The 24,848-nt window shown below is 36.1% G+C and overlaps 1 protein-coding gene across 1 annotated transcript; it reads left to right on the top strand.

The window, feature by feature from the left end:
• The first annotated feature begins 392 nt into the window (after positions 1–392).
• On the top strand, positions 393–9,215 carry LOC113715830 (putative late blight resistance protein homolog R1A-10). The gene is made up of 2 exons (XM_027240132.2): positions 393–1,317; positions 5,683–9,215. The coding sequence occupies exons 1-2, from the start codon at positions 393–395 to the stop codon at positions 9,213–9,215; spliced, it is 4,458 nt and encodes a 1,485-aa protein (XP_027095933.2).
• Positions 9,216–24,848: the final 15,633 nt, after the last annotated feature.

The following is a 24,848-nucleotide window of genomic DNA, read 5'->3' as shown; positions in this document are numbered from 1 at the left end:
ATGAGGCGCCACCTACTCCACTACCGCCACTACAAGATGAGTTTAGGAGATCTATCAGAGAAACGAGACCTTTTAGCAGATATAATTCTAATGAATATGTGTTGTTAACAGATGAAGGAGAGCCATAGTCTTACTGTGAGGCTTTAGAGCATGAGAATAAAGAAAATTGGTTGTGAGCCATGCAACAGGAAATGACGTCCCTGCATGAGAATCATACTTATGATTTAGTGAAACTGCATAAGGGTAAGAGAGTTCTGAAGAACAAACGGATTTACAGGTTGAAAACTCAGGAGCACAGCTCATAACCAAAGTACAAAACAAGATTGGTTGTGAAGGGATTTAGTCAAAAGAAGGACGTAGATTTTGAAAAAAATTTCTCTCCTGTAGTAAAGATGTCGTCAATTCGAGTTGTTCTGCGCATTGCAGCCAATCTAAATTTGGAGGTCGAACAACTTGATATGAAGACAGCATTCCTACATGGTGACTTAGAAGAGGAGATATACATGAAACAATCAGAGGGGTTCAAAAAAAGTGACAAGGAAAATCTTGTCTGTCGTCTCAATAAGAGCTTATATGGGTTGAAACAGGCATCGAGACAGTGGTATAAGAAGTTTGACTCCTTCATGACAGACCACAAGTATCACAGGACTATATCTGATCACTGTATTTATGTGAAAAATTTTTTAGATGGTGATTTTGTTATCCTCTTGTTGTATGTTGATGACATGTTGATTGTTGGCCGTGATACTATAAAAATTGACAGGTTGAACAAGGAGTTAAGTAAATCCTTTGCAATGAAAGATTTGGGTCCGGTTAAACAGATATTGGGAATAAAAATCTCACGTGACAGGCAAAATGGGAAGGTCTGGTTGTTTCAAGAAAAATACATTGAGAAAATACTCAACATGTTTAACATGAGTAAGGCTAATGAATTCTCAACTCCACTTGCGGGTCGCTTTAAACTGAATATCAAACAGTGTTCTACAAGTGAAAAAGATAAAGAAAATATAAAAAATGTTCCTTATACCTCGACTGTTGATAGTTTGATGTATGCCATGGTTTGTACCAGACCACATATTGCTAATGCTGTTGGAGTAGTGAATCGGTATCTCTCTAATCCTGGTAAGGAGCATTGGAATGTTATCAAATGGATTTTCAGGTATCTCAAGAGAACTTCTAGATTGTGTCTGTGTTTCAGCAATGGTAAAACTATACTAGATGGGTACATCGATGCAGATATGGCAGGTGATTTTGATAAAAGGAAGTCCACATCTGGGTACTTAATGATTTTTGCAGGGGGAGCAGTATCATGGCAAAGTAAGTTACAAAAGTATATCGCCCTTTCCAGTAGGGGTGTGCAAAATCGAAAAATTTCGATTTACCGACCGAATTCCAATTGAATTCGAAATTTTCAAAATCGGTAAATCGGAAATCGGAATCGAATTCGGGTTTTCCGAATTCATATATTTCGAATTTGGTTCGAATTCGGTAATGGAGTTTTTCAAATCGGAATTTTCGATTTCGAATTCACAATTCGTTTTTAATAAATATAATAAATTTTATATTATATAATAATATATAAATTTTTTCAAATTTGGTGAAATCGGAATTTACTGAATTCGGAATTGAATTCGGTACGAATTCGAATTCGGAATTGGTGAATTCGAAATCGAATTCGGTCAAATTATCAGATACCAAAATTTCGAAAAATTTCGAATTCAAACTTCCGAATTATCGATTTCGAATTCGATGCACACCCCTACTTTCCAGTACGGAGGCAGAGTATATCGCAACCACTAAAGCATGCAAGGAGACTCTTTGGTTGTAGAAATTCCTTCAGGAGTTGGATATAAAGCAAGAAAAGTACAACCTTTATTGTGACAATCGGAGTGCTATTCATTTGTGTAAAAACTCCACATTTCACTCTCGGTCCAAACACATTGATGTGAGATATCATTGGATTTGAGAAGTATTGGATTCCAAGTTATTGACACTTGAGAATGTGCATACAAATGATAATGGTGCTGACATGTTTACCAAGCTATTACCTAAGGAGAAACTCTTATTTTACAGACATGAAGAAAGTTTGGTGGAATCCCCCAAATGAACTGGAGGGGGAGATTGTTGGGTTTGTGAGCCAGCCCATTTGTGGGGCCAAACAACAAAACCAAACACTTTTAGATTTAAGTCAAGATTTGACCTAAAAAGAAAAGTGAGCAGCCGCATGATGGATTCATTCTTCGATCCTGGTGTGAGAACAAAGGCTACTGCTGCCACTTTGAGAGGGAGACGAAGAGAGAGAAAGAGTGAAAGCTAGAGAGAGAAAATTTTTTGCAACTTTGAAACCTCAGTTGGAAAGTGATTTGAAGTCCGATTGAAATGAAATTTCACACACGCGATCCTCTCGTCAAGTTCTACTTATCTACCTGTTCAGATTTCAGATTTTCTTTTCATTTGATAACATCTTTTCAAACCCACTTCTTTGATAGTTGTAGATTTTTAGGGGTGATTTTGTAGCAATTTTGCCTGCTTGGTATTGGTGATATTATTGTCATCCGAATATTTCGGGTAGACCTGTGTGTTCCCATTATTGTGATAGTGGAGATTTTGACTAAATTAGATCCCGTGATTTTTTTCAATTTGAATTTTTCACATAAAAATCTTGGTGTACTGTGCGTTTTATTTTTCTTGCATTTTATTATCACTGTTGGTATTATTATTTGGTGATTTGGTTTATTTCTATTTTAGTTGGTATTTGGGGAAAGAGAAATTTATTTTGGGCTAACCCTGATATTGTGTGCCTATACCTAGGCCTGTCAACGGGTCGGGTTCGGGTCGAAATTCATTATTCCAGACCCGGACCCAAACTCGGCATACCAAATCGGATCCGGATTCGACCCGTTTACCCGACAGGTCTTCTACTTTATGTTCCGGATCTAGATTCGATAGATCAGGGTTCAGATCTACCCGAAAAAAATTATGAAAATTTACAATTTCTAATAAAAATGAGAAAAAAATATATTTGTACACTAATTTCTAACTAATACAAAAAAAACCAAATAAGAAAATAAATTAAATTGACTTTATTCAAATATATCACCCTAATCAAATTATATTGATAAATATACATATTTTAAATTATTAATCTATTTATATCCGGACCCGAGTATAATACGGATCGGAATACTATATTTCGTATCCGACCTATTTTTTTGTTTGACAAAACGGATCCGGATCCGGGTCTGGGTAATGGAATTAAATCCCTACCCATACCCGCAATAATTTCACGGATCCGGGTCAGGTCTGGGTCTAGACCCGGACCGTTGACAGGCTTACCTATACCGGTACCGCTTTCCCAACAAACCAAAAATGGTGGAAAGGAAGCATCAAATCCATGATTAATCTCTAGGTTGATTAATGGTTGAGGATTAATCAAGTAGGGGGATAGTTGTTCTTCTCTGTAAAAGTCAGAGTTTTAGCTCAAGAAACGGCTAAAACATATTTCCAATCAATCAACTCATCTATCACAAAATACGTAACAGGTTAGAACTTAATTAATCATAATCCAATGGGTGTAAATTAACATTAGTTTGCAAATCCTGATGCAATGGTTATACATTAGACAGCACAAGAAGAAACCATGGGCTTGTTTGGAATCTCAAGTTTTTACCAAGTTTGTATAATACTAGTTTTTTAACAACTTTTGCTACATGAACCTAAAAAATTTATCAAAATTTTTAACCTACACACACTTAAAAAATACACAAAAAATTTTCTCTTCAACTTTTCTTTTTTTCCTCCCCCACCCAACCTACCACGCACTTTGTCGTCGGCCACCACCTTCACCACCACTTCCGGCGCCGGTCACTATTTCGGTGGCCAGTTCCAGCCAAACTCTTTTTTTTTCTCTCCCTCACCCCCTCTCCCTTCTCCCTTTGACCGATTTGTTGGTGCTCTTTTTCTTTTTTTCTTTCTCCCTTCCCCCTCCTCTCTTCGCCTCTGCCACCCCCGGCACCCTCCCCCTCCTGCTAGCATCGCAAATGCTAGTTGATTTTCTCTGTCTCTGTCTTTTTGAAAGCATTCTGATTTTCTCTCGGTGCGAGGGTTCGATTCTGAACCCCTGACGCAAATCATGCTCTATTACCTGAATATCATCATTTTTGGCACCCGAACTGCCAGCCACACCGGGCACCACTGACTGGACTAGTTGCTGCTGATGCTTTTCCGAAATCTCAGAAACCACAGGCTTCTTAATAACCAAGGGCAGCTTACCTTTCTGGTGCTCCTTCTGCTTGGATTGTTCAAGCGAAACTTGAACGCCTTATACTTTTTCCTATATACGGAGGAGTGAGTCATTTTATTACAGCGGAGGAGTGAGTCTAGTGGGGGAGGGAGGGGGTTGCGATCTGGTTGCGCGACCAGATTGTAGCTAGGGAAGAGGGAGGGTGGTAGGGGAGGGAAGAGAGGGGGAAGGGTGGGGTGGCGGGGAAGGGGAGGAGAGGGATGGCGGGGAGGCACAGAGAAAGAGAAAGAAAAAAAAAAAAAACTTTGCTGTAAGTTGTAGCCATGGAAGTCTTAGGAGAGGAAGCATGGGAAGGAAGGTGAAAGGAGAAAAAGCGGGAAGGAGGGAAGGAAAAGAAAAAAGAAAGAAAGAAAAAAAAAAGAAAAATGAAAAAGAAAGAAAGAAAATGAAAAAGAAAAAAATTTTCATCTTACAAAAATTTTTCTACAATTTCTACAGTAATCTACAGTAAAGTTTTATACAAACACCTAAAAAATTCACCTTTCAAACGAGCCCATATTATCAATTGAGTATAATCCTTTGGAAGAAACAAGTGAACCCATGTCTTCTTAGTACCAAAAGGCCTTTTTCGGATAACATGCAGAAAATTATTGTGGTTCATCACCACAAAGGTGCAGCAAAGAATTATTTGGGTTAGGATCCTTCAAAATATGGAGGATGTGCCAAGTGTCAAACAGTGGACCAGTCACTTGTCTCGAGGACAGCATGTTACAGTAGAAGACACTCTCCTTTTATTATATTTGATAGATTATTCTAATTCTATTTCTTCTTAATCACCTCGTCTTATTATAGAGTAACGTTTTCAAAAAGTTAGACTACGTATAGAGCCTCAACTTTGTCGATGCTTTATGGTTATATTTTACTAAGTTTTTTCATTATGTTTACTAAATCTTTTTTTAAAAAAATTTTACTTCGATAAATGTAAATGAAATTTTAATTCCATAAATGAATATGTAGGATAATTTTTTTTTAAAAAAAATAGTGGGAAAACGTATTTTTTTTTTTATCAACAACGATATATTTATATAATCTACTCTATCCTAATGTAAGGGGAGGGGAGTTTAAGGAGGCTATGAAAGGAGGCTAATGGGTATACAGATCCAACTGTGTTATGACACAATCTTTAAATTTTTTTCGCTACTGATGGAACAACGTATCTAGGTGTTTGCAAATTTCTCAGAAATCAACTCATTCAAATAATTTCTGTTTTTGGAAAAGGCACATACTTGGAAGCTTCTCATGTCTGTATCATCAATTGCCTAACCAAATCAAATGACTGTCCACAGTCGTACACATCATTTTACTTAGTCAACGGTCTCATCAAGACTGTTAGGCCTTCTATTGCTTCGAGATTGGGTTAAAGCTTCAACGATTTCCAGATAGTAGAACAAAGAGATTGAACAAAGTATTTAATCGTTCTTCTTCATCTCAAGAAATGGCCTCTTCCACCTCCTCCAACTGCGCGGATTCGGTCTTGAATGCTTTGGAAAATCTGGATGACCTTTGGGATTTAAATGTTTACATAGCTGAGAAACTGAAGCGGGAGTTTAGACTCTTGAGGACATTTCTCCTCTGCGCCAGAATATGGAGCAGTTTTGAATCTGACTGTGATGAGCATGTAAGTCTAGTATCTTTCATGTCTAAACTTGAAGCTGCTATCAATGAAAGTGCAGTCAATTTTCAACCTTATTGTCGTAGATCGGGCAGAGTAATGAGTAAAAAGCTGTTTAGGTTGTCTCTTCTAGTTCGACGTAGTATCGAAACTTTCAGGCAAAAAATCAACCATTTTTACTTCAGATTCTCTAATATTCTGTTGCAAACTAGTAATTGTCTAATGGGATCTGAGTTGATTGAATTAATGGACTCTGCACTAGAGAATCTGGTTGATTTTCTTCTCTGCATCCATGGAGATGATGGTCAAGTCCTACTAGAACTAAGCAAAGACCTGCAGCAGAAGCTAAGATTCTTCCAAAGTTTGATTCGCTTCAGTGTGTCACGAGTTGTTGAGCAGAGGCAATCGGGAGCTGCCATAGCTCACATCAATCTTGTGGCTCTGAATGCAGCACGCATCTTTTCCGTATGTTGGTTAGACGTAAAAGATGAACAAGTGTTGAATGAAGTGCAAAATAAGATTTTGGAACTGCTACAGATGATCAACCCCGTTGATCCTCCAGTCCGTGAGATTTACATGCAAGTCCTCATGGGTTCAGATTTGTCAGGATCATCATGCACTATGAATAAGGAGATGAATAAGCACATATTGGGACGCTTAGTCGATGCTTTCCTGGGTAATCTTTGGGAGATACTTAACTGCAGTGCCAGTTTAATGGATTCTAAGACAGATGAAATACATAGAGTCTACGAGGGACTGAGATTCTTGAGAACCATTCTAGAAAACCAGTATGAGAACTTTGATGACCTACCTGAAAAACTGAAGGATATTATTGGAGCTTCCATTGGTGAGGCAAGAAATGTGATTTACTCACTTTTTAAGCACGAACTGAAAGAGGGTTCTGCCAGGGAAATGGATATTGTGCTCTTTGCTTTCCAAGAAAACATTAAGCTTATTGAGGCAGAAGTATCCGACAAATATGCAGTAACAGAAACATTTAAATCTCCCAGTACAATCCTGGAAGATATTAAGCTTGTTAATGTAGAATCTGTAGAGATTGATGATGAAAATTTCAGCTTTGAAGCTGAAAAGGCTGCCCAGGCTTTACAGCATTCACAATCACAAAGGACTATACCAACATTCAATCAAGTTGTGGTGGGATTTGATGATGAGGCCGAGCAAATAATCTGCCGACTTACAAGAGGATCGGGACAGTTGGACATTGTTTCGATTGTTGGCATGCCTGGACTGGGTAAGACAACATTAGCTAACAAAGTTTATCATGATCCTTTCATTATATGCCACTTCCAGATTTGTGCTTGGTGTTGCATTTCTCAAGTATATGGAAAGAAAGATGTCTTAATTCAGATATTGGTTTGCATTCGTCCTGTGGGTGCTAATGAATATTCTGGGATGAAAGAAGATGATCTTGCTGAAGAGCTCTACCACAGATTGAAGGGATACAGGTACCTTCTTGTTCTGGATGATCTTTGGGACATTGAGGCCTGGAATGGGTTGGAAAAGTTGTTCCCAGATGATGCCAATGGAAGTAGAATTCTTTTAACAAGTCGAATTTCTAAGTTGGCTTTGGAAGTTAAACCTGCAAGTAGACCTCTCCATCTTCGCCAACTTACCGATGATGAGTGCTTGGAATTACTACAGAAGAAACTAATAGAAGGGGGAGGATATCCTCCGGCACTATTGCTACTTGGAAAGCATATAGCAAAAGGGTGTAAAGGGCTGCCTCTAACAGTTGTGATCGCAGCTGGAATTCTTGGAAACTTAGAGCAAGATGGTTGGGAAAAAGTGGCAGAAAGTCTTAGTTCAAGCAGTGTTTGCGGCACAGAACATTGCATGCATATGTTGGAGCTGAGCTACAAAAGTTTACCTAATTATTTGAAGCCATGCCTTCTATATTTTGGAGTATTTTTAGAAGACCAAGAGATTCCTGTTTGGAGATTGATGCGGCTGTGGATTGCTGAAGGCTTTGTACAAAAAACAGAGGTAAAGAGTCTAGAGGACATAGCTGAGGACTATATAATGGATCTGATAGGGAGAAGCTTGGTTATGGTTGACAAACAAAAATCTATAGGTGGAGTGAAAACTTGCCGCATTCATGACTTGTTGCATGAATTTTGTCTAAGAAAAGCCAAAGAAGAAAATTTTCTGCAGTTGAGACGTGGTTACGCTGGACTCTCTAATTTTGATGAGCCAAGTAATACTCGTCGGTTGTCTATTTATTCTAAAGCAAAGCATTTTCAGAAATCAAGGCTATTTTGTCCCCTTCTAAGCTCTCTACTGGTCTCCAGCCAGAGTGAGAACTATGCAATACCATACAATTTCTCATTTATTTTGCGCATGTTTAAACTTCTGAGAGTGTTGGATTTGGGAAAACTTAATCTCGGTTTTGTTTTTCCTGGTGAAATTTCATTGCTTGTTCAATTGAGGTACTTTGCATTTGGGGGTAGCATGACTTCCATCCCATCATCAATAGCAAACCTCTGGAACCTGGAAACGTTGGTTTTAAAATTATCGCATGGTAGTCTTTTTCTCCCGGATACCATTTGGAATATGCGGACATTGAGGTACCTACATGGAAGTGGTAGCTTTCTTGATCTTAGTTTGGCCAAAGATAACTGGGAGAGCTCCTCAGATTTGTGTAACCTCGACACCATGTCAGCTCTTGTGCTTGATTTGGGGCAAAGCATGGACAAGATAATGAAAAAGTTTCCAAATATCCGCAAACTAAAATGCAGTCTCCGGGAAACAGAAGAATCTTCTGGGGATTGGAACAAGGTTGTGGCAATTGACTTTCTATGGCGACTGGAGTCACTCAAGCTGTCTTTTTATCATGTGAACAAGAATCATTATGAGTACCATTTCCCCTTGAATCTTAAAAAGTTGACTCTTGAAGCATTTCCCTGGAGTGCGATTTCCTCAATTGGAAGACTACCTAATCTTGAGGTTCTTAAATTACTGGGAGCAAAAGGCTACAGGGTAGAAATATGGAACATGGAAGAAGGGGAATTCCCTAAACTCAAATTCTTGAAGTTGGAGGCCTTGCCCGTTGTCAGGTGGACATGCTCCAGTGATCATCTCCCTTGTCTTCAGAAATTAATTTTGCACCGCTGCATGGAATTGGAGGAGCTACCTTCTTGTTTGGAGGAAATTCCAACTCTTGAATTGATTCAGGTACATCGGTGTCCAGGTTCTGTTGGAAATTTGGTTCAACAGATTAAAGAAGAGCAGATGAACTGGGGAAATGTGGATCTGAAAATCCTTATTTTAGAAGAGATTTAGAATCTTTCTTCATCGGTAAGCTCAAATTCAGATGCAGAGGGCTTTTGAGTAGACCTTTTTAGAACTATTAGAAGCATGAACTTCTTGCTGCGTGTAATCCACATATGTAAAGGAAGCTGCTTCAATAACAAATGAATGTACTATTTGGCAAATTGATTACCATACTGCTGATGATGGATGTAACTTAAATGCCAGATGATTAAATCTGTAATTCGTTACAGATGGCAATGTCTAATATTCTGCTTTCATGTGCCATGCATTTTGTTGATCTTGTTTCCCTACATTGTGAATAGTTTTCGTTCCACTGTATTTGCTGGTAGCAAAGATCTACAGCTACGACCCAAATGAGCCAATATGTGGTGAACTTTCATGGTTCTATGGTCAAATCGATGTTTATAGATTGAATACTGATTGGTGCAAGAGATATGATGCTCGTACCCCGACGGTTTGAAGCCATTTCTATCAGAAACTATGGCAACCATTCTGAAGGCATGATTGTGCAAAACCAAGATTTCAGGCCTGTATAAAGTTATGCTTCATTCCATAACCAAGATATCAAATAATCTTATTCAAATAAAATCATCTGGGATAAGATGCAAATCACAATTCACTTAGTAAAGACCTTTTGATGAAGTATGCCTGATATATTTCTAATCTTAAAGAAGTGTAAAAACTTTATCACCTGCAAAATCATTAGAAAAATAGCCACTGGCAATGGTAATGTACCTGTGCACTTGTCCCAAAGCTCCTATTTGTTCATGAAAAGTTCTCGAACCAAATTTAAAGTCATCTTTGAGAAGATTCAACAAGCTTAAGTTGGTCTGTTGTGATGCTCTACTTAGTTTGTGGATTCTTCAGAACTAATTTCTACCATCCCTATTGATCCGTTTTCAGTTCCTCCCTAGCTTGTGTTACCATTTGCTCATGTCTGCATAGTTTTTCTTTTTCCATCAGCTTTTTCCTTATTTCCCTTCTGCACTATGGCCCTTTTATTCAACATTTCTCTCTGCTTGTTGTGCGAGATGGGAATGCAGTCTCAATAGAATCTGATGTGGGGGTTTCTTTGATGATGGAGCTATGAGATTATTGTAAACAAGGTACAAATTAAATAGCATTTCCAGTCAGCACTTAAGCATAGCAATATATCAAGCAAAATTAGTCCAATTTTTATTCAATATACTCTGATACAACTCGTTATGACAATTTTGCATATTAAAAAATCTCGACTTCCATCTCAGAATCAATTGGCAGTAATTGAAATAGGCCAAGACCTTTATTAACTAGTATAAGTGGTTTTGGCTAACTGACGTGTGATTACTTTGTTTAACGTTATGAAAACAAACAAGAACAATATGCAAAACATCGTTGCATCGTACATTTCTTTTGTTTTGTCTTGTACGGAGGTTTTTGGGGCACTGCATTTTGAATCTCTATTGCAATATTACAAATTAGTTTGCTTTCATAATCATCAAAAAATAAAGAAAACTATTGTAGTCATGAACAGTGATAATCTAATGATTGCTTTTAGAGTGAAGTTTTAGAAAACCAGACTGCCCCAAAGCCTTTTGCCTTGATGATCCATTTTTCCTTTTTGATTATTTTTACTAAAATTTTCTAGCTTCTTTTTGGATAAATGTCTATGTGAGATAAATAAAATAAATAAAAATGGACGAAAAAATGGCATTTGGCAATTTCTGTTTTCAAAAATTAGTTCCATCCAAATGGCAAGATTTTTATATACAGTCAAGTTTTGAAAAAAAAAAAAAAAAGAAGCAGTCCAAGGGGATGTTTTGTCTTCAGAAAACATACACATCCTATTTGATAATCCAATTCAGCACTTAAACTTAATGAAATCAGATTTTAACATATTTAAACCGTTTGATAACTAGAGGTGAGCAAAATTTATCCGCTAACCCGAAAACCCATCATATCAGATCAGATCCGATCCGAAAATTAGGATATCAGATTTTTATTATTTGATCGGATCAAAAGAGGATCAGGTACCCTCTAAGATGCGGGGCGGGTTAGGGTCACATAATTAAAAACTCGTGGGTACCCGATCCGCCCCGTATATACACACTATAAAATAATAAGAACTAAATAAATAATTTTATTGAACAAATTGCATTACAAATATGAGAGACTATAGTTTATTTACAAAATTCATTTGTAGAAGCCATGATCTTATATTTTATAGAAAAAAGTTTAATTAATGTGGAACATATATATTAAAAATTGTGCTACTTATTTCAAACTTTTATTGATTTTGAATTCTTTTAATTTTTTTCCTTTATCTTATATTTTCTTCACATACTTGTTTCTTGGTGGGAAACCTTTTTTTAGAAAAAAAACATTTCTTAAATCTTAGATGAATGTGTAAAATATAAAATTAAATTGGTATAAATTATTTTTTTAAAAATTAAATAATAAATGGGGCGGGGCGGGTACCCGTTGACCCGACTCTATCTCAACGGGTACCCGATTATAGGGTACCTGCTGATATGCGGGGCGGGTAAGGGTTAAAAAATGGAAATGATGAATGGGGTGGGTACCCGACCTGCGCCCACCCCTATTGATAACCAAAAATTGAACATTTAAGTTAATTAAGTGACACTGAATTTTTTAGATAAAACTTGCGAATTATGGGGTTTAGACTGTATTGGGATTATATTCTAAATAAAGTATGGTTCAGGTAGTTGTTTTAATCTGGTTTTCATGCAATGTGATTTGGGATTTGATTTTTCATTAGGTGTACATGATTTGATAGTTATTTGTGTTTGTAGATTTTAGACTTAGTGTCTTTCATAGTAATATGTGTATTGGTTGATTTAGTTCTTTTGTGATTGAAATGGTTTAAACTACAAATTAATTCAAAAAGCCTTCCAAGTTTGATGCATGATCTTTACCAGTTACCTCTGTTAGACTACCTGCTTCCAAGTTTCAATATCAAAGAGTAGAGCAAAATGACCCCTAAAGTTTTAGCTATTCTGCTAAGATATGTGCACATATAATTTTATGACTTTCTTATTTTAAGTTCGAATATCTCTTCATGTGTCAGTTGTGTCATATTCTTCAACATTGCAAAACATAGCAGTAGCCAGTAGCCGTTACTACAGCTTTGTGCAAATAAAGTCAATGACTCTTTTTCCTTATTTCACTAACATTCCCTCACTTTTTCTAATTTATTTCTGGTTTTTATTAGTTTTCATTATTTCACCAATATAACTTGTACACATATCTTAGGGGCATTTATGGGAGCAAATTTCCCTCTCTTTCCAAAAAACACTTTTTTATGTTCACTTGTGACATCATGGGCTGATTTTGTTACAAATCGTAAAACTCAAGGGAGGTCAGTGTAATTGTGGAAACCTCAGGAGAAGTCAATGAAATTGTTAAAAATTTCAGGGGAGATTTCTGAAATTATCCCTAATTTATAAGGGGTCATAAGGATAATTTATGCTAGCGGCGAGATGAGAATCTCGGACTTAGCATCTGGATCTGGATGGGCTATAGGTCCTTGTTGGTGGCAAACTCAACTGACATGATTTAGTTTTTAGTCCACTTCTCATTGAGTATCGTGCTGAATGTTTTTTGAGACCTTTAGGGTACGTAAAACATGAATGGGTGCAAGTAAAAAAACCGACACAAAGGAGGCAAGTAGAAAATTCAGTGTGCAAGTAAAATAAACCGACACAAAGCAAGATAGCACCAATGAAATACCATAGGAGGCAACTAAGGCCAATGATGAAGATCTTTATTAGTAAAACATGAAACCACCACAATTTAAGATTGGAAGAAGAAAGATCATACATTCATAAACATTGGGAAAAATGGAAGAGCAAGAAATGTCAAATGATAAATGAGTGAACAATTACAAATAACCATTTCTTAGACAATAATTAATTCAATTCATTGCAGCTAGATATGAAATGACTAAAAATCCAGCACTTTATTAGAATCAAAACCCGAAGATCTATGTTTCTTTCTTCTCCTTGATGCCTTCTTCACAATATATAAAAGACTGATTTGTTGTCTTGTCCCTGATGTCAATTAGCAAAATGGTGCCATATTGGTGAACGAAATTGGCGCCAGTTGGTTAAATGGATTTTTGATTAGCAAGATTCCAACTGGTAAGTTGGTTAATGAAATTGAAAGATTTAATTTGGACCCTAATGACTTAATTATTAGATTTTAGTCTTATAATAACACACAATGTCTTGGGTATAATAGTAATTTTGCATTATATGATGTCAGTAATTGGGTCCCAAGTTCTGCCAGGGGAGGTTAGTGTAATTGTGAAAACCTCAGGGCAGGTTTCTGAAATTATCCCTATAAATTATCCTTATCACCCCTTTGATCCTTCCCTTTCTCTTTCTTATAATATAGGAGTAAGTTAAAGGTTGTTATAGCAATAAAATACATAAGGTTTTATCTATTCTGTGCCAGAATAAGTATAAAAAATATAAGCAGTGGATCCACTATAAATTTCAAACATTATCATTTCCCTCTAAATTCAGGAAACTTTAGCAAAGAAATTTTAAAATTTTTCAAACAACTAACATTCAGGTCCAACTCTTATCATGTGTCCTAAGGACATAGAAATAGAATAATCCAATATATAAATATGGATTAAAAAATTTCTTTAGAAAATCATGGTAGGAAGTTAATACAGCAAAGCCAGCAATACTTGAGAGATGCGTACTTATTGATATTGTCTTCCAAAAGAAAAGGGAATACAAAAGAAGGCCAAGTGGGGGTAAATAACAAAAGATTTCATCTCGCCGCAGCACTTTCTCACCAATTCTGTGAATAACGGTTGGCCTCTCGAAAATTATGCCTCAATGCCACATGTCGTAGCTGTCCCGTGGGTGTCCTATAATCATGTAATATAGGAGAAAATTCATGAGTATCAAATTTATTTTCTTCCAACAAATTAACCTCAAGTAAGGAGTCTAATTCAATTTTCAGCAAAGGAATACTATGCTGGACATCCAGCATTTACCATGCCTTAGTAAACCCCGACCCAGTAAAGAATTTGGCAGAGGGATTGAGTCATTGGGTTACTGGTCGAACTGGTGAGTATTAATTTAATATTTATAAATATAAAATAGTAATTTTAATATACATAAAAATGCTTTTAGATACTAATTATTATACTTAGAAAGATATATAATAAATATATAGATATTAATAGAAAGTTTGATTTCATTTTATTGTACTTTTAAGTAAATAAATAATATAGTCAAGTATAAAACAAAATTTATATCAGTCGTTTTAAAAAATATAGTGTTGTTTTTTAATTATTTTATTTTTTATTTAAAAACAAAGTAATTTTCTAACTAATCAAATATTGTTAGTTTAAAAGTTAAAAGGATTAACTGTATAATAAAAATATGAACAAGTTTATTAAAAAAATATTAAGTTATCAAATAAAAACTAAGCAAGTGGTAAAGTCTATCTATATTTAAATGAAGATTCAATGGACAAATTTTATCAAAAGCATATAAACATTTTGTTTCAAAAACAAAGACCCACAATTAAACAAAAAAAAGGTAAACTGGGTTAATTGAAAAATTGGGCGAATTTTCGGTTGAACCACTGGAAAAACGGGTTTGTCTAGATTTGATCGGATCAAGTTCTTGTTTGATCAAACTAGAGACTTGGCCTCGTCTAACGTCCGGATCATCGGACTGACCGGTTCAACCTTCAGACCAGGTCAGATTTAATAACTATGCTTAATGTCCGGCATATTGCAAAGGCACTTGTTGCTACTCTAAGGTTCCTTGAGAAGCCCGATATCCAATTTTCGCAGGTATCTCATCTGATTCCTCTAGCCCCTGCCAAGACAAGATTGCCTTGGGCTGATTCATTAGTGTTAAGTTTAGCCCATATGGTAGGAGGAGGAGTCCAAGAGATTGGTGGAAAAAAAAAAACCCAGAAGCTTTTGGAGGTCAAAAAAAAATAAAAAATAAAAATCAATTCTGGTTGGGCCAGAATGAGTTCTTGAAGGACCAAACTAAAAAGAATTATTATTAATATTCCAAGTTTGCAAAATCTTCCTTCAAAAAATGAGTTCGACTTGGACTTGGAAATAGGCTCTGAACGCGCCTCGATCAAATTAACTCTTAGAATGCTGGAAAATTGCTCCTTTTGATCACGTCTCACATAATTCCCTATAATTAGCACAATTAACCAAATATTAGTAGAATCGGACGATTAAAACAATATTTGGCTAAGATAAAAAGGAAAATAATCACAATTTAAATGACAATTTTGCATCTTATCAAGCTTGACTCGTAAGCATTTTCGAGTAGCTCAAATTTGTGCCACTTGAACTTGATCAACGCCAAAGTTGAGTTAAGTAGTTAACCGAGCTACTCGCGAGTTCGAGTTGATTACCTTGGTTAAATTGCAAGCCTAAGATACCCCAAGGAATCCTATAGATATTGGAAGGCATACTTATATGCATAGGGATTCATTTCTATATACTTATTGTTATATTTCGAGGAAAAATATCTAAAGATGTATAGAAACATAATTTAAAACACAAATTCACTTTCATTTACAAAAAGTATAAGCCAATTTAAAGCTTGAGGTCAAATGCCATCTTCCTAGTTCACTGGATTGATCCAAAAAGGAAAGAAATAGCATTCTTCTGCTTTAATCTAATCGAGCAATATGGATTTTAGAATAAATAACATAAACTTGCTAAGGGCTTTAAGACTGCAATATTGCTTCAAAATAATAGCATACCACTGGAAGAGCTTTCCCGTGTTTTGTGCAGTATGATTAAGCAATAGAAGCATGAAACAGAAAGTGTTGGTCAGACTTACGATTAGTGCTGGACTTGGCACAATAGCTAAAATGCCAATTTTCACAAAAATTTTCTGCATAGTCAAATGTTTGGGATTTAGTTTTTCAGCGATAATTAACATTTTGTTGTACATGAAAAGGTTTCATTTCACAATGTTCAATGGTCATTCTGAAGCATCACTGCTTGCAAATTTGGTGTGCCTCAATAATCAGAATCTGGTATAATCAGCTGGTGTTATTCTTTGATATGGTTGTTCCTCTTCTCTTTTTGTAATCTTTCTGAGAGGTTGTGAGCTTGCATCAATAAAGGTGTAAATATTACATTAGTTAAGTAATCTACCATTCTTACATTCGTCCACCATGTTGCAAGTTTTGTAGGTAAAATTTGACAATGATGAGGTGCCTATAGAGACAGGAAATCCAGAAAGAAAGTCAGAATGACAGTTGCTTTCACTAAAAGTAAAAGTATGCCTAAAATTCTCATTTGAGATTCTCCATAGACATTTACACCTTTCACCACTTGGATTACCCAATTTGACACTAATGCTTCCGTTGAAGTGTGTCCCATATCAAGACGTGTGTTTTTAAGAAAACGAATCTGTCAATTTTTCCAGGTTTCTTTATAAAAACACACAGAACTCCTGAATGGAAATGGAAACGAATTTGTCCCACATCGAAGAATTGATATGCGTACTAGTGCTTTATAAGCAACTTCCTCAAGGCTGTTTGACGCCGAGCTTGGTAGCGCGAGCTTGTAACCTGAGCAGGGGCATTAATGTGTTGGAACGTTGGATTGGTCCGGATGGTAGGACTGGTAGGGGCTATTCACTGGCTCGCCCATTCCAAGCGAAGAGCTGGGTCATGCGGTCTTGGCGGAGGCTGAGACCGCTTGGCTCCTAAAGTGGAGGGCACTGCGTGAGGCTGGTTTGACAGAGCAACGAGAACTTCCCGCTCCTTGCAGTGGAAGGATAACGGGCTGGTGCTCCACTAGTCCACTATTACCAGATGGGCATTCCTAATTGAACCAACACTTTTTTTTCAAATATTTGTTTTCCGTGGAACCCTCCTCAAGAATGATTGAAGGTAAGGAGAGAGAGAGAGAGAGAGAGGAAAAGCTGCTCCATTATGCAATAAAAGGTTATTTGCAATAGAGGAAGAGAAATGAATCTCCAAAGATATAAAATGGGTCCAAGCAGTGACTTTTCGTTTCAACATTACGAAAATGGGTCCAGCAATAAAACGAAAATCTCCAAAAATATGAAGGAACAGTAAGCATTGAGTTTCCCAATTTTCACTCACATAAAAAAAATTAAATTTTTTCAAATTGTGTTTCTACAAATCTATTGGTATCCGTTATGAAAAAAAAAGAAGTAAGTTTCGCATGTGATGATAGAGTCTTCTTTGCAATTGGATTTTGAGTGATCAGAAGTTACACATTTTCAAGTTACTCATTCTTTAGCTTGAACGAAATGTTAATAAATGCTTGTATATGATATCTTTGATTACCAAAATGATCACCATTATTGCATTATAGAAAAGACACCGACCATGTAAAATTCAATTCAGTGTGTGCAAAAAAGATGCACTATATCAGGGACAGGCGCAGGAGTTTAGCTTAGGGTAGGGGTGCACACCAATCGAGTAGCTTGAATCAAGCTCGCGAGTAACTTGATTAGCTACTCGATTCGAGATCGATTTTGTTCGATCTCGAGTCTAGCTCAAGTAGCTCGAGTATATGAAACGAGTCGATCTCAAGTAGCTAGGATGAGGTATTTTTAGCTCGTCGAGTAGCTCGATTAGGGGTGCATGATCAAATCGAGCTCAAGTACTCGAGCTCGAGTCGAGTACTCGACTCAATATTGAGCTCGTGTTAAGGGTGCAGGATGAAATCGAGCTCGAGGATTCGAGTACTCGAGCTCGAGCTCGAATGGCACGCCGAGCTCAATCGAGTCGAGTTCGAGCCTATTTATGTTACTATCGAGTCGAGTTCGATTTTTATTTCTCGAGCTCGAGCTCTGGAAGTCAGCATCGAGTTCGAGCTCGAGTATGTCACTACTCGAGCTCGACTCGGCTCGATTTCACCCCTAGCTTAGGGGGTGAACAATCAAACAATGTATAACAAAAAAAAAAAATCACAACAAATGATGTATGCTAACTTGAAATCAAAGTCTTACAATTATAGTTTAATATATGATAAATAATAAATAAAAGACAAAGTCTAAAGCAAAACATGAAAATCAACTCACAGAACAAAATCAGATAAACATTAACTAAATTTAATAAAAACACATTAATCATATGCAAATTAAAATAAAAGTTCTAAGATACAAATTTAGAATAAGAACAATTGACAAATTAATAATCATCAAAATAAAATTTCTATACCACAAACTTAAGATAAGTGTCTAAATAATTAATGATTATGAATTAAAATGTAAAGGAACTGCAAAGGGAAAAAAAATAGTCTTGCCTTCAAACATTGGAGTTTTGGAAATTAAAGGGTGGATGTTTGAGATGAGTTGAACGAACTTGGGAAAAATCCGATGCTTGCTTGATCAGGCAACAAAAGTCGTCGTTGGTTTAGAGGTTGGCTTTTGGCTACAACTTAAGTCAATCATGTATACATAAAATTCTAAACATGGCTGAATTTTCTTTTATTTGTCCGTAATTTCCAATTTGTAGTGTTTTCCTTACCTTAACTAAGGTAAGAAAACTAAGAGTTTGTTTATTAGGAGACTTGCATAAATAGATATTAATGTTTTTTTAGGTAATGTTTGAAAAGTAAATCTTATATATACTATCAGCGTTGGATGAATGATAATTATACAAAATTTGAATTTGAAATTCAACTATTGTACACATATTATGAATCCAACGACAACACTGTATACACTGTTAGTGTAAGAAAGATTAATCTATGTTTGAAATTAATGCTCATAATTAAAAAAGATATCTACACCTAGATTACATTCCAAATCATTTGCTTGCAAATGTACTTTTGAGGTTACCATTTGATTCTCTGCTACAACCCAGGCGCGTTTCAAAATCATGTCGTGCTTTAATTGATAGCTCAGATTTCATCAAAATACATCCCAATATAGCCTACCAAGTAGCAAATTTCCCCAGTGGGATCAAAATTATTGGCCTGAACCAGAACAACTTTTACACTTTGGTTTTGGATCTTGAAGCTGATAGCTCCAGTATTACTGCAAGTGCCAAACAGCTCAACTGCCCTTCGGATTACTCTCGAAGCGAAGTTTGTTTGAAAGGCTCTTGCAATGGACTTCTTTGTCTGATGTATCCAGACACAGACAAAATTATTTTGTGGAACCCATGGACTCAAAAGTCTTGGGAATTACCCTCTTCCCAATTGAATATCACACCCGTGGTAGAGCTATTTTTCATCTTGGATTCGGGTATGACCATGTGAATGATGAGTACAAAGTTTTGAATAGGATTAGGTTTTCAGATCTATGTGATAGAGATCAATCGAGTTGGTATGATGAAGTCTACGTTTATAGCTCAAAGCAGAACTCATGGAGAAGGATGAAGCATTTTCCATTTAAACAGTCGAACTACCACTGTTACTGTGCCCTAGATTGTGTCCTTGCTGATGGTGCATTACACTGGTTCATGAGGGAAAGGTGATTGAATGGCGTTATCTACATCATTTCCTTTGATCTTAGCAATGAAGAATTTCAGAAAATGCCTTGTCCAATGATACCATGGCCAATGATACCATGTCCTCTAATCTGGGAGTAGGAAATTGATAATGCACAGTAAGCTTGTTAATAGCTCAACTATCAACACACATCCATTATAAACCATTCTTTTTGAGAGTCAATAGAGCTAGCACAACATTTGCTCAGGTGGTTGGACATTTTCTCTAGCAAATCATCCACTATCTGCTACAAAATTTCACACTTCTTGGGATTTCTTTGATAATGTGGCAGATTCGGCAAACATAGCCTAGGAACCAGATCAATGGCACGCTGAAGTTCTGGCATGAGGGGTAGTCCAGCTGGAAGTTCATCCGGGATAAAATCTTTAAATTTGTTCAGCACCTATTGAAATTTCGCTAAAATTTTAGATTTTAACTTAGTACTTCAAACTCCTTTTAATGCTATGGCATAGGGGTGCAAACGAATCGAGCCGCTCGCATGCCGCTCGATTCAAGCTCGACTCGAGCTCGAGCTGGTCGAGCCAGAGTCGAGCTCGAGCTCAAAACATTAAGCTTGTTAGCTCGCGAACCAGCTCGCGAGCTCGAGTATATATATATTTATTTTTTTAATTTTTATTTTTAATAGTAAAATTATATAAATATCCTTAATTTTTTATTATTTATTAAGAAAAAATATTATTTTATTTATTTTTTTAAAAATAAAATAATTATTTTTTATTTTTTTCGAGCTCGAGCTCGGCTCGAATCGAGTCAAGCTCGAGCTCGAGCTTGAAAATTACCAGCTCGTTGAGTTCGAGTTCGATGAAATTAAGTCAAGACTCGACTCGATAAGGCCAAAACTCGACTCGGCTTGGCTCGTTTGCAGCCCTACTATGGTATGCATCTCCTAGATTCCTTGACATCTGCAATAAAATTTGACTCTAAACTAGCAATAGTAAAAATTTTCTTACTACTATATTGACCTTATCCACGGGTTTAGGATGCTCACTTTATTTCATAAGGATCAAATTAATCCTTTTGTTGACCTTTAGAAACCTATAGATGTTAATGCTTGCTAATAGTAAAAGGCACTCTACAACACTCAACCGCCTTAATTGACTCTACTTTTTTTTATCCAACCAATTTTCTATAGCTTAAAGTGTTTCTCAGTAAGCAATTTTAATTTTTCAACAAGCTATTTTGAGATAATATTATCTAAAGTACCACAATCAATAATTGAATCAGGAAGCTTATTGAAAACTAGGACCAGCAGTAATAAACCAAGTTGGGAAGTCTGTGGACTGCTGATTGCCAAATCGTTGGACAGCCATTTCAAGTGTCATAAATGACAACAATTTCAGCTTTGTGGATTGCTATGAAGGACCGTATGCTGTACATTGATGACTGTTATAGTGTTGAAACGTATCTTAAGTGTTATGACCCTTGCATTTTACCTGTGAATGGAAAGAATGAGTGGGAAGATGTCGATGTTCTGGTACCCTTGCCACCAAATTATGGAAGAGCACCAGGAAGACCAAAGAAACAGAGGAGAAAATCTGTCGATGAGATACAGCAAACAAAGGAGCAGGGCAAGAAGGTGATGAGATTTGGTCAAATTTGTAAATGCTCATTATATGGTGAGCAAGGTCATAACACACGGACATGTAAGTTTAGACAAAAAACAGGTGTTGCAGCCAGTCAAATGAGTGAACAGGGGTAGGAAACACAAGCAAATTAGGATATGAGTCTCTCACAACTAGATGAAATGATAATAGATAACTCTGTAAGTAATAATTCCTAATTTGTGTAAATAGATATAGTAATGATTGTAACATTGTAGCAGCTAATGCATTTTATGCTTTGATGCAGGTTAGGGGCAACACTTCAAATGCAAAGAAGACAAGAATAGAAACATCAAGAAAATCTGTTGTAATTTTATTACTTAATGTACATTTAGTTATTGTTTCTTATGAGTTCGATAATTAGTGTTAAATGTTGATGTATTGCAGGGAAATGGCACCAAATGAAGTGCAAAGCAAATATCATCACAGAACAACCCAGCAACTGGTGATGACAACATAATATCTGCTGCCCCTACTGCTTAACCAAACCTGCATGAAGTTTTTGGGATCCCAGAAAATTTTGTGGTACATAGCTTGGCCAAGGAGGATCTGTACCTTTTAGGATCAAAGATGTTCACATCCACCTTGCAATGACAAAGGGAAAGCCAACATCAACTAACTGATGCTCTTGTACCTAGCTTAATGTTGCTAATCAACACTTTTTGGATGGTTGTGTTGCTGAATTTGAAATATTTTATTGTCAGATTAGTAGCTTTTATACATTGATATTTGAAACTCATGTATCTTAAGAACAAGCCAGCGTGAACATGACATTTTGAAGTTTGTAATCATTTCTGGCAAATGACAAAACAATGCCTATTTGATGGTTGTAATGAATTTTGAATATATCTTTTGTACATTGGTTCCAAGTTAGCAGTGAATTCTTCTTTTGTCTTTTGGTATGTTGCCATTTGTTTTGTTTTACTATCCAGCATTACATATGTGCTCTTTCAAGTCAGCATTCATGATTTTGCTGTCAAATGATTCTTTCATTCAACCTCTCAAATTGAATTCATTTTCCGGGGATAACTCAATATCCAGATAACTTGTAAATGAGCTGTAAAAACACAACTAAGTGAAGGCAGATTGGAACATCCAATATATTCATTCATTCAAAATAAACAGCATGTACCAGCCTGATAGTAGATTACAACTTACACATTCACCCATTACAACCAAAAAGACCAAAGAATCCAGATGAATGTCTTTCATCTCTAAGTTGAAAAGACAACAAATTAGCCCTGATACTTAACACATTTTCTTCTCACCGGTTGATACCAAGACTATCCAACCTTTTGCCTTTTACACCAGTAACACAATAACCAGCAGAAGTACCAACAAGAAAATTGCTAACAATAATTTTCTTTCCCTTGCTTTTAGCCTCTCAATTGTAGCATTCTTAGAGTTCATGCTCCGTGGTAGTCCGGGAATCAGAGCTGTTGACCTTCTACATATTATCGGATCATGCCATTCAAAATAATTGCATCTTTTTCCTCTGTCACCCTTCACAGCCAACATCATAAAGTTTTAGCACAAAACTCAGAAACAGAGATAGAAAGGTCGAAATAAAAAACAGAGACAACCATACCTTCTTCATAGCACAAGTGAAATATCTTCTCCCAGGATTGTTGTCTGTCCAAGAAGTAACCATTATTGCTCGCTGCTTGTAGTCGCAGCTCCTCATTGGTTCCATGAGGAGCTAAATTGAGAATAGAAGAAATTCGATACAAAGTTTTTGCCTAGATCTTGCAACTTTTTACCAGAATGAGGAATTTTTCTTGTCTGATTAGAATGGGATTGAGGCTTCTAGGGTTTGTTCTTGAGTTGGAAGAAAAAAGATGAGGAAAGAAGGAAGTAGAGGACGTCGCCATCCTACTTTATTCTGTGATTTATTTCTACACATAATTACTAACTACTTGATTAGTGAATTTTAGCCTTTTATGTCTTTGTGTAATAAGACAAAAGGCAAGAGAAAGCTAAAAATATTAAAAAATGTGTTTCAAAAATTAAAAAAATTGAAAAAGAATCTCTGGTGACTTGGTTTCAGTTGAAATTGAAGAAATTCCGTCAATTGTCCACTTTTAGCCCAGAATTGAATAGATTGGGGACCAAAATTAATTTTTGAAACAGATTGGGGACTAATTCCGTGCATATACTATAGATTGGGGACCAAAATTACAATTCTCCCAAATTCAGAATAATCATAGATCGACAAGCAATATCGTCAAAGCAATTATCTTCTTGTCAGAGCACATTTTAATTGAATGTCAAGATTACCCTCAATCAACAAACTTTGTATATGTTCATTGATTTTTCTATATCGGTTATACATTAATTACTCATCTTTTCTCTTTGTAGTTAAGTACTTTTTGTCAAAGCCTCTCGGTTTTCTTTTCATTATTCTCATTTATCTCTTTCTCATTTGATCTATTATTTTATAATTAAATAACGTTGTTTTTGCCTTAATCTTTTCTTTTATCTTTTGGGTTCTATGCACTCTTGCTTTTTTATTCAATTCTAAAACTTTTAATTATTCATTTATTTAATTTTTAAATAGAATTTCATTTAACTCCAACAAATTTCAACTAAAAATAATTATTATGATTTTGTCATTGTAACTCAATACTTTAGAATAAAACGGGTTTGTCTAGATTTGACCGGATCAAGTTCTTGTCCGATCAAACTAGAGACTCGGCCTCGTCTAACATCCGGATCACCCTATGGCCGGTTCAACCGCTAGACCAGGTTGGATTTAATAACTATGCTTAATGCCCAGCATACTGCAAAGGCACTTGTTGCTACTCTAAGGTTCCTTGAGGAGCCCAATATCCAGTTTTTGCAGGTATCTCTTCTGATTCCTCCAGTCCTTGCCAAGACAGGATTGCCTTGGGCTGATTCATCAGTGTTAAGTTTAGACCATATGGTAGGAGGAGTCCAAGAGATTGGTGGGAAAAAAAAACCCAGAAGCTCTTAGAGGTCCAAAAAAAAAACCAAAAACGATTCAATTCTGGTTGGGCCAGAATGAGTTCTTGAAGCACCAAACTAAAAAAAAAAAACTCAGAAGCTCAATTTGCACATAGGTTGAAAAGATTGGTGTAAGGTCTATTGGGCTTGAAGATTTTCTTACTACGATTACTCCACAAGGTCCAACATCCAAAAGGAAATAAGATAGCAGTGCATCTGAAGTCAGATCGAGTTCGAATAGTGTCCTACTTGAGTTCTCCTCAAGTTAAAATAATTGAACTCAAACTCGAGCTCATCGAACTCCTAGAAGTTGAGCTCGAGTTCGACTTCAATTCACCGTCAAGCCCATTGAAGTCTAATAGATCTTACTTAATAAAAATTAATATTTTGCATATAATTTTAAATAAGGGATATAATTGACATTTTACAATAATAAATATTAAAATTATACATATGCATGTATGTATGTATTGCAAGCTCGATTAGGCTTGTTGAGCCTGCGAGCTTAAGAATATAATATTGGAGATTTGACAAGTGTCGTGCCTGTATAATAATAAATACCTGCTCAAATAA

Source organism: Coffea arabica, chromosome 11c (genome assembly GCF_036785885.1).
Source record: "Coffea arabica cultivar ET-39 chromosome 11c, Coffea Arabica ET-39 HiFi, whole genome shotgun sequence".
In the NCBI taxonomy this organism is placed as follows: Eukaryota; Viridiplantae; Streptophyta; class Magnoliopsida; order Gentianales; family Rubiaceae; genus Coffea; species Coffea arabica.
Note: the sequence above shows the minus strand (reverse complement) of the source record. Positions and strands in the feature narration are given on the sequence as shown.